The sequence below is a fragment of the Hordeum vulgare genome, chromosome 3H (assembly GCF_904849725.1).
Source record: "Hordeum vulgare subsp. vulgare chromosome 3H, MorexV3_pseudomolecules_assembly, whole genome shotgun sequence".
Classification (NCBI taxonomy): Eukaryota; Viridiplantae; Streptophyta; class Magnoliopsida; order Poales; family Poaceae; genus Hordeum; species Hordeum vulgare.
Genome location: NC_058520.1, coordinates 24679047 through 24693879, shown reverse-complemented (window position 1 = coordinate 24693879; position 14833 = coordinate 24679047). Strand labels below are relative to the sequence as shown.

The window sequence follows — 14833 nt, the reverse complement described above, 5'->3', positions numbered from 1 at the left end:
ACTATCGCATGGCATACAACTATTGACCAAGAACAACCCATATACACAAGATATTTTCCTTGCTCCCCATTTTCTAGCCTCTGGTACCGTCGTGAGGCTTGTGATAACTTTTAGAAGTCTCGAGCTTGGATCTGTGCCTCTTCTGACGGTGATTTCTTCTTTTTCGGGGCGTAGTTACGTGAGGTTGTGGCCTCAATCAATGGCAATAAGTAGGCTCTGACGGTGCGCCAAGACGGTTAGCCTTCTAGGGACCTTGTTGTAATTTCTTACCTTTTAGAGATGTTCATACTATTGGTTTGGTTAACATATCTCAAGGTATTTTTTGAAAAAATAATCCGAATAGAATTATGGTATGGACGCGTCTTTCTTTCTTTCTTTCTTTTGTGACCTTTAGTTTAGTGGGCATAATTGTATACCCTTTTTAAAATTCTCAAATAAAAAGGGGGTGTTCAATTTCAAGACTCACATGGCAACTTATTCGGATACAAATAATTTTGAGCAAAATAATAATGTTTACTTTGGCCATGTAACCAATCTTTTTTTAGAAAGAAAGGAACAAGTTTAATTGCATGATAACCCTTATGTTGGACACTAATAATTTTGTGTTAAATTATGTTTTCTTTAGCTAAATAGCTATTTAGCTCATTTATTGGACCCCGATTAACTTGCCCAAATCCTGGATATATTCTTGGTATTGAGTTAATACCAAACATATCTTTAGCTACTAATTTATTTGACCACAATTAACTTGCTCAGATCCTAGATATATATTCTTTGGTACCGAGTAAAAGCCAAACATACCCCTTTCACTCAATATTTTTCGAGGCTACCAATTTACTGCTGAGAATGAACACACATATAGTTGAATCTTCAAAAAATATAAAGGTGACGGGGTAAGAGATGAAGTGGCCGTCCTTATCATGCATTTAGGCAGTAAATTAACTAGGGCCACACTACCATATCTTTTTAATATCAAATCATCAAAGCAAAGTATGGAGGAGAGCAGTACAATAGTATGCGAGTCATGTTTTCTTCCAGCTCTTTTTTAAACCATCTGCTTTTCTTTTCTCCCTAAAGCCTACTATTCCTAGTTTCCCACTCCTTTCTGTCACCATGTGTACTTGGTTGCACCGTGGTGGTGGGTCATATGAAAATCAAAGTTGGTGTGAATTTGATTTGACCCCTCCGTCCCTCCGACGAAGACCGGCGATATTTTATTTTCACTAGGCATATATTAATTTGTGTTGTATCTGATCGTGATGTGCAAAGAACTTCTCCACTTAGAACAATAGGTTGTGCCCAAAGGACTTCTCCACTTAGAATAGGGTAAATTTTAGATCATCTTTGGTAATTTGCAAAAAAAGGTTGGTACTCAATTAATTATACAAGATATAACCTTTTTTGAACACAGTACAGACGCAAGTGCTCATATACACGCGCATACGCACATACACGCACACCCTACTCTCATGAGCATCTTCGAGAGACCGAGCCAACATATCATCTTGAGATTTACGAAGTCATCGTAGATGTGTCGTTATCGACGGGGAACATCTCCTTCCACTGAATGTGCATAGCCAAAAATCCTGAAAATAAATTCAAAAATAATGCGAGCGGAACATATCATCTTGAGATTTACGAAGTCACCGTAGGTGACTCGTTATCGACGGCGACATCTCCTTTCACTGAATGTGCATCGCCAAAAATACTGAAATAAATCCAAAAATAATGCGAGCATCAGAATTTGAACCCTAGTGGACTGTGAATACCACTATCCCTCTAACCATCCAACCGCAGATAGGTTAAAGATACAAGATATAACTTTGGTACTCAATTAATCATGCAAAAGCAATAAGTTTGGTACTAAATAAATTGCACAAAATATAAGAACTTCGGTACTCAATCAATGCAACAAGATATAAAAAGTTTGGCACACAATTAATTGTGCAAAAGCTAGAACTTTTTATACTCGATTATTAGTTGTACACGATAAAAGATATATATGGACGGATTAATTGTACAAGATTTGCTTAATCAAATGGTTGAGTGTAGTGCATGCAGCAGCTACGATCGATCCGATCAGATTTGGCATGTCTTTTGAGACCACTAGCGTATCAAACTCGTCCACCGAAACAGATACTAAGTGAAAATGGGAAGCAAATAAATATCTTGTTTACATTGACTTGTTCTAGGTCAAGAGGTACTATATGCCACTGGGAAATAAATCTTTACCTAATAATAAAGAAGCTATTGCTTTCTTCGAAAAACCCGTCGCTGCCGTTTAAAAAAAAGCCCCTGTCTTTTAGGTAATTAAACCCGCAGTACCTTTTTATGTGTTACGAACAGGAAAACGTTTCATTTTTGCAGAGAGCCCCTTATGGCATTGGATAAGAGAAACGCATCTGGGCTGACAGAAAACACACGAGAGGGCTATCGCTTCTGCCCTCATAATCCCACATCGATACTTCACAAATAATTTCATCACTTTATATACATGCGCCTTGGTGATTTTACAAGAGGCAACGGAAATCAACAGAGAAACAAATTCGAGAAGAAGAAATTGGGATGACGCGAACAGAGGTGGAGCCGCGAGACCGAGGGGGCTCGGGGCGAAGGAAAGGGGCTGGTGCCGGCGATGCATACGTGGAGGTGGGGGCGTCGGGGTTAGAGGATTCAGGCAACCGGCGGGGTAAATCTTGCCGGAGACTGGCCACGTAGGCCGACCTCGCAGCAGCACACCATGGGAGGTGGTCGCGAGGTGCAGAGATGGGAGGCAGTGGAGGAGCAGAGGAGGAGGGGAGTGCGGGCGTCATTGGAAGGGGGAGTCGGGGAGATTGGGGATCGTGTGGGGCTCTCTCCCCTAGCGTCTCGAGGTGGAGGAGAGGACGGGGGGCTGGGGATCGGGCTAGGTTAGGGGATTTAGGAGTGGGTAAGGCTGGGCCTTGGCACGCCTAATGGGCTGTGCACTACTACTCTCTCTCTTTCCTTTAATTTCTTTCTCTAAATTCTTTAATTAAAAATGTGTGGTATTATTTTTTTCCGTTGCAACGCACGGGTCCTTTTGCTAGTTAGGAATTAAGAGGGAACCAACAAGAGGTACTATATAGCTAATTTAGGTAGTTTCTTTTTTCAAGTATGAAAATCGGAAGTGGTAAATGCAATTTTACCCTTCAGCGCCTATACATTAATTTTCACATATTGGCTTGCAAAATTGCACCAAACCCCTTAAGCTATTACCAGTTGTCACCTGCCTCCGTTAATTTTGGATCCAACTATGTTCCTCACTAATCTCGTTTCTCACAAAGATTAAATGATTCAGGAAAACACATATATTATTTTGATACGCCAATGGTCTCAAAAGACATGCCAGGTTTTATCATATAATAGTTGATGCCTCCACTGCTCTCAACCATTTGAATAAGCAAATCTTGTTCAATTAATCCGTCATATCTATACCTCTATATCTAATAATAAAGCGACTATCGCTTCCGTCGGAAAACCCGCTGCTACATTTTTACAAAAAAAGCCCCTATAATTTTTGTTATTCAACCCGTGCTCCATCATTTATCTGCAACGTAAAAGGAAAAAACGATTCGTTACAAAAATTATACCCGTACGCATCGCCTTCTACCGTCGACCCTGGGCCATCCTGGCCTGTGCACAGGCCGCCGCCACACCACTCGCCGCCGCGGCCGACCTCAACCGCCACCGCTGTCGATCTCAACCCACCCGCCTCCGCGGCCGTACCTCTCCCCGCTCACTGCCCCCGTTGCGGCGCTTGAGCGCATCGCGTCGACCCTGGTCCACCCTGGCCTGTGCCCAGGCCGCTGTCCACCACTCGTCGCCGCGACCGACCTCAACCACCACTGTTGTCGATCTCAACCCACCCGCCTCCGCGGCCGTACCTCTGCCCGCTTGCTGCCCCCGTTTCGGCGTCCGAGCACAGCTTCTGGATCAAATCAACGCGACGGCTACAGTGACTGGGGATGATGCGTCTGCTCGATGCAGAACGGCGGCGGCGCGCGGATAAGGCGCGGCGGAGCGAAGTACTTGCAGGTGGGAGGCGGGCCTCCATGGCTCACACGGGGAACTCCGAGGTTATGGCGCGGCAACGGCAACTCCTTATGGCCAGATAGAGGCGCCTAACCCTTGCTCCCCTCATCGTATCCCCTCCTCCGGCAGGAACTCATCATCTGGTGAGATCCCCTCCCCATGCCTCCAACCGTGTGCCAAGCACCGGCAAGAAATTTTGTTTTGTGGGGATTTGTTTGTTGATGAATGAATCTATTGAATGTAAGATTGTATTGTTGTAGAGACAGAGAATGGAACACCACCTTCAGTTTGTCATCTGATCCCACATGCTCTACCCCATGAGTGAAATAAGATAACAGTTCATTGATCAATTCATGTAGCCTCTTTGTTTTGCTTTGCTTGTCCCGCTCAATTTCTCATCATGATGGAATTAACAATGAACGGGTTGATTTCTCAACAAAATAGGATATGACTGACTACATTAGTTAGTTAGCTTATTATTTTAATAAATCAAAATGATTATAAAAAGATTAAAAGCGTGTGGTATTTTTTTCTCCCATTGCAAGGCACGTGCCTTTTTGCTAGTATATCTTATATCTTGTACAATTAGTAATTTAGTATAAAAATCATTGTTTGCACAATTAATTGTGTACCAAACTTTTTATACCTTGTTGCATTAATTGAGTACCAAAGTTTTTGTATTTTGTGCAATTAATTTAGTACCAAAACTATTATTTTTGCATAAGTAATTGCGTACCAAAGTCATATATTTTCTAATTAACTGAGTACCATCCTTATTATTTTTTCAAATTAGTTGAGTACCAAATCTTGTCTATGAAAATTACCCCGTTAAGATCTTAAGTAAATATGTGCGGTGCGGACAACAAATGATTATAACTCGACGAGATCTTTGCACACCGCGATCAGATACAACACCAATTAATATATTCCGGGTGAAAAATAAAATATCGTCGGTCTTCGTCCCTCTGACGGAGGGGTTAAATCAAATTCACACCAACCTTGATTTCATATGACCCACCACCACCGTACAAAGAAGTACACACGCTGAATAAAAGGAGTAGGAAATTAGTAGTGGTAGGCTTTTGGAAGAAAAAGGAAAGCAAATGGTTTAGAGAAGAGCTGGACGAAAACGCGGCTCACATACTATTGTAGTACTCTCACCCATTCTTTGCTTTGATGATTTGATATTAAATGTGGTGGTTTGCCCTTAATTAATTTGCTGCCTCAATGCATGATAAGGACGGTCACCTCGCCTCTTCTCCCGTCACCTTTTTGTTCTTTTTTGAAAAATTCGACGATATGTGTGTCAATTCAGTAAATTAGCTGCCTCAAAAAATATTGAGTGAAAGGGGTATGTTTGGTTTTTACTCAATACCAAAGAATATATATCCAATATTTGAGCAAGTTAATCGGGATGCAATAAATAAGCAAAAGATATGTTTGGTATTTACTCAGTATCAAAGAATATATCCAGGATTTGATTAAGTTATAATTGGGGTCAGTAAATAAGCTAAATATATGTTTGGTATTTACTCAATACCAAAGAATATATACGATATTTGAGCAAGTTAATTGGGGTGTGATAAATGAACTTACTCAGTATAAGAATATATCCAGGATTTGAGAAATTTAATTGGAGTGCAATAAATGAGCTAAAGATATTGTTTTTCAATACCAAAGAATATATCCCGGATTTGAGCAAGTTTATCAGGTATCAATAAATGAGCTAAAGATATGTTTGGTACTCCCTCCGTTCTTAAATATAAGTCTTTCTAGAGGTTTCACTAGTGAACTACATATGGATGTATATAGACGTATTTTAGAATGTACGTTCACTCATTTTATTTTGTATGTAGACCATTAGTGAAATCTATTAAAAGACTTATATTTAGAAACGGAGGGAGTATTTATTTACTCAGTACCAAAGAATATACAGGATTTGAGGAAATTAATTGGCATGCAATAAATGAGTTAAATGCCTATTTAGCTAAATAAAAGATAATTTGGCACGGAATTATTAGTGTCCAATCAAAGGTTTATCGTGCAATTAAACATGTTTTTTTCTTTCTAAAAAAGCTTGGTTACATTGTCAAAGTAAACATTATTATTTTGCTCAAAATTATTTGTATCAAGTTCTTATGTGAGTCTTGCAATTGAACACCCGCTTTTCAATTTGAGCATTCTAAGAAGGGTATATTGTACAATTTTCCCCATTAAACTAAAGACTGCACAAGAAAGAAAGAAACACCCCTCAACACCATAGTTCTATTCAGATTTATTTTCCAAAAATACCTTGAGATATGTTAACCAAATCACTAGTACAAACATTTCTACAAAAAATAAGAAATTGCAACGATGTTCCTAGAAGGATGACCATCTTCCACTCGAAATGGGTGGCTGGCCCACTGCCGGAGCCAGCATATCGTTGTTGATCAAGGACGGAAAGTCACTAAGGCCACAATCCTACCCGACTAATGCCTTGAAAAAGAAAACAACCCATCAGGAGAGCCACAAATCCAAGAGCCAGGCCTCTAAAGATTCTCACGAGCCTCACGGGCGGCACCAGAGGGTGAAGTGGGAAGACGAAGGGCAACAACGAAGGAGCAGACTACAAAGGGGAGTTGCAGCCGCGTCATAAAAAATGTTGCAATGCCTACCCTGAGTGATTAGAAAGGCCAATAGGAATCTACACCATTGCATACGACATGATTGAGAACCTGAGGCTAAGGAATCCTAACCCTAACGCATCTACAAGTCGACATCAAGGCACTGGGCTTCCGCACCCCTCACACTGCCGGGAAGGTGGGCAGAGGAGGGCAGAACGTGCACGCTCGATGTCGACAGTAGACGATGGGGGACATGGGTCTCTCTTATCGCCTCATAGGGAAGGAAGGAGGAATCGTGATGTTTGTGTGTGAGGGTGGGGGGGGATGGTATTTCAACGATTTATAGAAAGTTTCACCCAAACACAACTTACCACGTGTATGCGTTCCGTGGTGGTTTTGTACAACTAACCCCCTCCACTCCACTATACTCGGCTCACAAAGAAGAAAGAGGCAAACCTTCATTGATATTCTGTGGTAATTATAACTCGGTCACGACTTCATGTGTGCACCTGCCCGCCGTATAACCCACCTACTTCCCGACAACCGAATTTTGAAAAGTTGTTGTGATCCGAACACCTCACTCCCCCAGTCAACTCACGTTTGCGCATATTTCCTCCGCAAGCTCCTTCCCCTCCTATCCAAACTCTACGCGTGCGTCAAGTATAAACCCCCTACTCCCCAACAACTAGATTTCGAAAATCCAGTACGGTCCAACCGCTTCACTCCCCCACTCCACTTACGGTCGTGCCTTCCCCCTTTCAAGAGCTCCTTCCCCTCCTATCCAACTACCCGCTCGCCTAGTATAACCCCCTACTTCCCGACAACCGAATTTTGGAAAAGCCGTTGCGGTCCGAACGCCTCACTTCCCCACTCCCCTTACTCCCCCTCCCCGCCCCCCTTCTTCCCGCGGAAAGAAACTCCGTCCTACTTCCCGGCAACCGAATTTTGAAAAAGCCGTTGTGGTCCGAACGCCTCACTCCCCCACTCCCGTTACGCCCCCTCCCCGCCACCCCTTCTTCCCGCGAAAAGAAACTCCGTCCTCCCCGGCACCGCGTGGCCCGCCCCTCCCTACCCGAGGCATCGACAAGTTCATCCTGACAAATCCGCACCCTCCCCCGCACCGCCGTCGACTCCACGCCAGCCGCTGTGGACTCCGCACCGGCCGAGTTCCATTACCGCAACCTCTTCCTGCCCGATTCTCATCGCAATAAACATTCCATATACGCTCGTAAGTTAAAAAAGAAGAAGAGGAGGGACCTTGCATGGAGCACGCCAACCAACGTGGACAAGCAACAAACAAAGGCAACTAACAAAACAGCCTTAACCGAACTACCGAAGTGAAGTGATATGGCATCACTGTTTGGTGGCGGTCCAAGGGGTGGGAGGGAGGGAGGGAGGGTGGGAGAAGCATTCAACAGGCGGTGAGGTCAGCAGCGAGGACCGGACCGGAGCGGAGGCAGGGATTTAACCCCAAACCCCCCCGCAGCTTTTTCCCACCCGGATCCGTTCCTTCCGTCCTCCTCCCCCTCCACCCACCAACTCTCCCTCCCTCCCTCCGGAGGAGGAGGGAGCGCCACCCTTGCCTTGCCTTGCCGCCTCCTCCGCCCCGTCGCCGGCGCGCGCCGCCCGTGCCCGTCCACCGAGGTTCGTCGCCGGCCCCCCGCCCGCACCGCACCGCACCGAGCACGCCTCCACCAATTCTTCTCTCTGTTTGGTCTGGTCTGGTTTGGTTTCGGTTTGGGTTTTACGAGTCCGTCCGTCCGTACGTCTCTCCACCCCCGCGTTCTCTCCCGATCGACGCCACGGTCGCGGCTGGCCGGCGCCGTCGCTCCCGCGCCTGCGCGCGGTTCATCTGTTTGCCGAAAGGCGCCCGCGAGCGCGCGCGCGTGCGTTTCTCTTCGCTCAGCTCGCTCGCTCGTTCGTTCGTTCGTCAGGACAGGGTATCGATTCCCTCGGTATTTCGGTCGCCTTTTGTTTGTTTGTTTTTGCGTTCGTTATTTTCCCCGTCTGGATCGCCCCGAGACCACCATGTTCGACGACCGACGCTCGCGTCTGCTTGTGATCGGGATTTTGCCATTACCCGTTGATTCGTCTCCACTCTGTCTGCAGTCTGCACCGCAGCCCTCCGGGTTGCTGTTTCTGGTTTCCTTTCCATGGTTGCTTTCGCGTTTGACGTCGTATGTACGGGCAGCTACCGATCGGGAGAAAACCTCGAGCTGTTCGTCGCGAATCCGTGATATGTTTCTTCATGCCTCAAGTTACGCTACGCACGGACCGGGTCACTGCACCATGTCGAGTCCACTGCAGAGTAGATATATATGTTGCTCAATCTGATGGATGGATGGATGGATGGATGGATGGATTTTTTCCCCAGCAATTTAATGGATGGGTTTGTTAGATGGAGTGGATTGGTTTTGCATGCAGCAGTCCGTCCGTCCGTCCATGATCCGACTGATGGTAGAAGTAGTGATTGTTTATTTTCGACTTTGCTGATGGTTGCTGCTGCTGTTGTGTTGGGTGAATGCGTTAGTTTTTCTCCAGCGACTGAATTAGATGGGTTGTGGATGGGACGGGTTATTGGTCTTACACCAGTCCATGATCCGATTGATGGAACAAGTACTAAGTACTAGTAACTACTTATTTTTGACTCTGTTGATTGAGCAATGAGAGTTCCGCTTTTGGTTGGAGTACAGAGAATTTTTTGTCCAAGGAAGTAAGGAGTCGAGGGCAGTATCTGTCACACTGCCTTGACGGTTTTTCTTGTTTAGATTTGTATAAGTTGGGGATCTCCTCTCAAGTGAATCAGCCTAGTGATGATGTTGAGTAGCACAGGGGATTCCACCCTCCCTGCCCTGTTGATTTCAGAGTCTCCATTGATTAGGAGTACTTTCTTTTGGTTAACCAATGTGCATTGTTTAGTAATTTTTGATGCACATGATTTGTTTTCCGAGTCATGACAAATGGATGTGCAGCCTAGTATGTATTTTCTTAATCCTCCTTGGGTCAGTCCCTTTTTGTGTCAAGTTACTGAAAAGGGTGCAGAAGAATCACTTGCTTAACATGTGACCAGATTTCCCGCGATAGTTCTCCGGTTCTTGCTTGGAAGCTTTCTCTGCCTTCTTGGTTTGCCCTGTGGGCAGTGGATGCGCTTTCACAGTTTAGATACGCTGTCCCAGGAAGAAAGGAAATCGCGACATTTTTCTTCACTAAAGTGGCTCTTCCTAACTACTATAGGTTTATTTCGTGGTCGTCTAATGATTGATTAGTGGTTCAGACACTAACTAACAAGGATACAGATAGGCGTTGTTTAATTAGCGTGTCTTCAGAAATGGTTCGGTTGCGGTTTGGTTTGGTGGGTGTCTGTGTGCATGTTTTCGGAAAGATGTGTGTTTACATCACCATCATTGACACCCCCTTTTCTAATCGAAAAAAGGCGCAAACGACCCTCTTAAGTTACTTCTTAATTCTTATTCGCTTGTCCGTCGGTACTCTGTTACTTTATGCCTTTCCTCATGATTAAGACCTTCATTTGCCTTGCCGATCTTGGTTAGGCACCATCTTTATCTGTACTAAATCTGTTCGGCCATACTCTTTTCCATTATGGTCTTGAGGCAATGATCTGTTTGGAGTTGGAAAAAAAAAAGGTCATTAGGTATGTGCTTTGATAGGTTGTTAATCACTGTCCATTATGTTCATGACAGGTCACAGTCCTAACCGAAGTCGAGGCACTGTTCCGTAACCGGCAAGGGTGGTGCTCTGCTCATAAGGAATCATTCTCATTCCTCTTCTATGCTGCCGGGCCCAGGACAAATGGCCCAGCTGTTGCACCCTCAGGACTCTGGCTTTTATGGAAGGAAGGAAGTGGGGGGCCGATGGAGCTTTCTTGAGTTGTTTGGCCTTCGCCGGCGCCTACGGTCCACGAAGAAGATGCTCTCTGACAAGAAACATGGTAAGGAAAAAAAGCACTGGTCGTAAGTTGGGGTTGTTCTTTAACCGCAACCGAGCGCCCTTAGTAAATTGATTTGATTCGCTGAAAAAACAATAGAAGTACAGTTATGGTTGTCATTCATGTATTCAAATACTTTGATTTTTCCCATTTGACCTTTCATAAGTAATGATAAAATGTAAACTCATAAGCAGGAAAGCTTTTATAAAAAAATGATAAAATGTAAACTCATATTTTCGGAAGTTACTGTTTAGCACTTGGTGTACTGAAGAACTAGAACTCTACACCTTGACCTGAAATATCTACAAGTATGACAGCTTATGCACCTAAACAATATGTTGTGATTTTTATTGACCGTGAAATTGACTGCAGGAAGTAGGCTTCGAGGTTGCTATGTTCCATTCAAGGACGAAGACAACGGTGTAACGGATGAGCAGAAAGCTATCATAGATGAGCACAGAAAGACTAAAGTATATACCAATTGCGCACCTTGATTGTCAACTTCCGAATTTCTCTTGATACTTGCTTGAATACTACTGTAGTACTGATGTCCTTTGCTCTGTTATTTTTTTCATTTGTATCCAGTAGTTCATTTTCGTCCTCTGTTTATAGTTTAAGAGGAAAGAACTAAAATCATATGCATCACTGGTCCTTCTCTTTATGTATATCAGTGCATAAATTATTGTACATTTGTGTCAGCATCTAGTGTGTACATAAACTTAAATCACCTCTACTCATTGTACAAATACATCTGATGATGGATTATTTGAGGCAACTGCATGGATTATTTTATAAGCATAAATATACGATGATCTGCGTGCTGCTACTGCATTACATATAAGCAGTTCTTACAAGTACTTCTGCCCTCCAAAATACTTGCACGCAAACAACTAGTTTTCCTTTCGAGATGTGAACTGATCATGTTCCGTCATTTCTCTCGTATTTCAGGTTACGAATAAACAGAAGGGTTCAAAAAAGAGTTCTGGTAAGTCGGGTCTGAAGTCATTGTTTTCAAGAAAACTGCACGGAAAGGAAGATCAGAAAGAGAAGATGCTTCCTGTTGGACCAAAGCTGCTGCGCACCCTTTCGATACATTACTTGGAAAGCAATGACTATGTTCTTGATGGCCAGTCAGCTGCCAATGGTGATGGTTCTTCAGACGGTGCTAAACTGTCCCTGCAAAATGGCACCAGCACAAACTTGCAACAGGATGCATTCAGCAACCTGGATGCTTCTGGCACCGACACGAGCCTTCCACGGCTCTCAGGTGGAAGCGATGACCATGTGAAGCGGAAGAGCCACCGTAGCATCTCCATGGATGGGATTCTTCATAAGGTTCCCTATGGGCAGAGGGTGTCTGGGGATAACATTAGACAAGAACTTCCTCGATCAGCCTCTGCCACATATGACAGGGATGGTCTGAAACTTTCTTACATTGGCACTGCTGCAAGGAGACAGGGGAACAACGGGGGTTTTCGGCGTTCGCGCTCCCTGTCTGAATCACTGGAGAGTTACTCCCACTTGCTGGATTCCATTTCAAGCAGTGAATCCAAAAGGGTTCTCACAAGCTCGAAGTCCACTAGGGATCACTCTTTGGATGGCCCTGGTGCGGTAACTTCACTGCAGAGAACCTCCTATTCTCAGCTCAGGTCAAAAAGTGTGGTCAGGCTTGCTGAATTCCTTGTGATTCCAGAAGACACCCTGGCACCAGAGGTTGCAGAGGAAATTGTTGGAGATGTGAAACTTGCTGTAGACAAGGGTTCTTGTAGTGAGGTTGCTGGTGGCTCTGAGAATCCTGTGTCACTTGAAGAGTTATTGAGCAACGAAAAGTGCGATGTCGTGGAATCGTCGACTGAAGCCGATTTATGCATTGCTCCTTTAGCTTCTTCAGAGATGGTTGATGTTTCAGAAGGAGAAGCTGCAGCTTCTGATGATGATCTGGAGGTTCTCTCATCGACCCAAGCCAAGCCGCGTACCGACCCTTCAGCATCTGAAGTTGACATCCCAGAAGAACATGCAACAAGTGGTGACAATGATCTTCTTCAGTCGCCAACAGAAGCTGATCCATGCAGTCTTCTCAGTCTTCTGCAATCAGACGACGTCAACATTGCAGAACAGCAAGTGACACCTAATTCTGGTGATCAAATTCAGTCATGTGCAACCGCTCAACCTTCAGAAGACATCCACATTACAGAAGAACATGCAATGATTTCTGAAGGCAACCAGATTCAGTCATTTGATGCTCTGAAATCAGTCAAAGGTACTTGCTGTGTTCCTGACCCCAATAAAGATACTGAAGATGAGTTAAATTTATGCTGTGAACAAGAAACTGAAAGTCCAACCTCTGTTCTGGATGTGGCCTTCTCAGACCATCCTGCTGCTACTACAGAGAAGAACCACACAATGCTGGATGGTGAGATTTTCATCTACTACATATGCCGAACCTGCATTATCTTTCTATAACTAAATTGTAGAAAGTAACATGTTCACTTCAGAATCTTTGTTGTGTAAATAGTAATTGACCTGGGTTAGCATATCAGAATGACAGTCTAAAGTCTAAACAAGCAAAATTACAAAACTTCTTAATTTAATCTCCTGTTCTTGTTCTTTTGCCTCGCAGATTCATTGCCGGTGGAAGAAACTGTTCATTCAAGTGAATCGCCTGATCATTCAGTTGGCAATGGTGATGATCTGGAGTCTAGCACTTGTGTCAAACCACCAACTAGCAGCTCGTCAACTCTGGATAACGTACTTCAGGAGAACAACCTCAGCGACCTGAGCGCTCTCCAAGAAGAAGCAGCAGCAGACCCGAAGAACGAGGCCGAGCTGGTCTACGTGAAGGACATATTCGACAAGTCAAGCTTCCGCGACGAGGCGCTGTTCGACGGGTGGTGCTCGCAGAACCGCGCCGTGCTCCAGGAGGACGACTGCCAGCACTACGACGCCGCCGCGGCCGCCATCGACTTCACCGACATGTCGGCCGACGAGCTGCTCCTGTTCGACCTGACGAACGAGGCGCTGCTGGACGCGTACAAGGACTACGCCGCCGGCATGTCCAGTCAGCCCCGCTTCTCGTCCTTCCAGCGGCCCAAGCCCGTCGGCGAGCGCGCCCTCAGGGAGCTGCGGTCCAGGGTGGGCCGCCGGCTCGACGAGCGGCCGCAGGCCGGCGTGGAGGTCGACGCCGTGCTGTCGAGCGACCTGGCCAAGGCGGAGCGCTGGAGCAACTTCCGGCGTGAGGCCGACCAGGTGGCGATCCTGGTAGCGGACGCCGTGCTCGACAGGCTCGTCGCCGAGCTCGCGCTCCAGCTCGCGAAGTTTTGAGTCTTTTTGGTAGATGGTTAGCCATTCGTTTATTCTGCCTGTCCCCTTTTTATTGGTTATTAGTTAATTGATTTAGCTGCTTGGTATGATGCATATATACACCATGGAAGTGGGAGGGTGTCACATTACAAATCACAATACATTCTCATGTAGATATCAGAAACCATTTTGGTTCTCTCCTCCTGGGAGAGGAGAGGAGGAGGAGAATAGGGACATGAGTCAGGAGAATGTTGTTAGGTCATCTTAGTGATTTATCTAGATTCTAGACTAGTTGCTGAGAGTTGGTTGAGTGGACATGGGAAGCAATTGTTTTGTACTAGTGTCTGTTTTGAATGTATCTTACTTCAGGTAAGAAAAATCTTGGAACAACAAATTTGTCACTCAAATTTCCATGAGGAGAATGCAAGCGATAATTGTTCTGGGTTGATTGGGTTCTTGTTCTTCACTTCTTTCTAGATCTTTATTGCTGGCTTTTCTTGTAGGGTAGCAAGAACTGATAGTTATCATCGATAGAAATAATGGGTTCAAAGTGGCCTGAAACGGGGCTTGAACATGCTGGACTGTCTGTCACCAGGTGACCAGGGTCATGATGTTCAGCCCAAACCATCTATCATCAGGCTGTAGGCCTCGTTGACCCGGCGTAGCGTCTCTTGAAGCTTAGGCGTGCAATGAGGCTCTGGCTCTAGCCAACGATCTCAACTTACAATCTGTTTGTGTTGCATCCGATTGCGCGGAAGTCGGTGCGAACATCGGAACGGAAGTTCCCCGTCAGTACGCCACAATCCTATGAGAGGTCAATCATCACGAAAGCTCGTTCTCAGCGCTCAAGTAATTCCATGAGAAACGAGAACACAACGAGGAAGCTCATGCTCTCGCAAAAACGGCTTCATTACTTTCTTCGAGGCAC

General features: G+C 45.1%; 1 protein-coding gene across 2 annotated transcripts; it reads left to right on the top strand.

The window, feature by feature from the left end:
• Nucleotides 1–8149: 8149 nt before the first annotated feature.
• LOC123442694 lies at nucleotides 8150–14353 on the top strand. Of its 2 annotated transcripts, XM_045118810.1 has the most exons (6): nucleotides 8150–8303; nucleotides 10361–10608; nucleotides 10978–11075; nucleotides 11554–12865; nucleotides 12974–13018; nucleotides 13226–14353. In XM_045118810.1, the coding sequence occupies exons 2-6, from the start codon at nucleotides 10449–10451 to the stop codon at nucleotides 13924–13926; spliced, it is 2316 nt and encodes a 771-aa protein (XP_044974745.1). In that variant the 5' UTR covers nucleotides 8150–8303; nucleotides 10361–10448; the 3' UTR covers nucleotides 13927–14353. The 2 variants fall into 2 exon arrangements, with proteins under 2 accessions (XP_044974745.1, XP_044974744.1); XM_045118809.1 differs by having other exon boundaries at nucleotides 8153–8303; nucleotides 11554–13018.
• The last annotated feature ends 480 nt before the right edge of the window (nucleotides 14354–14833 follow it).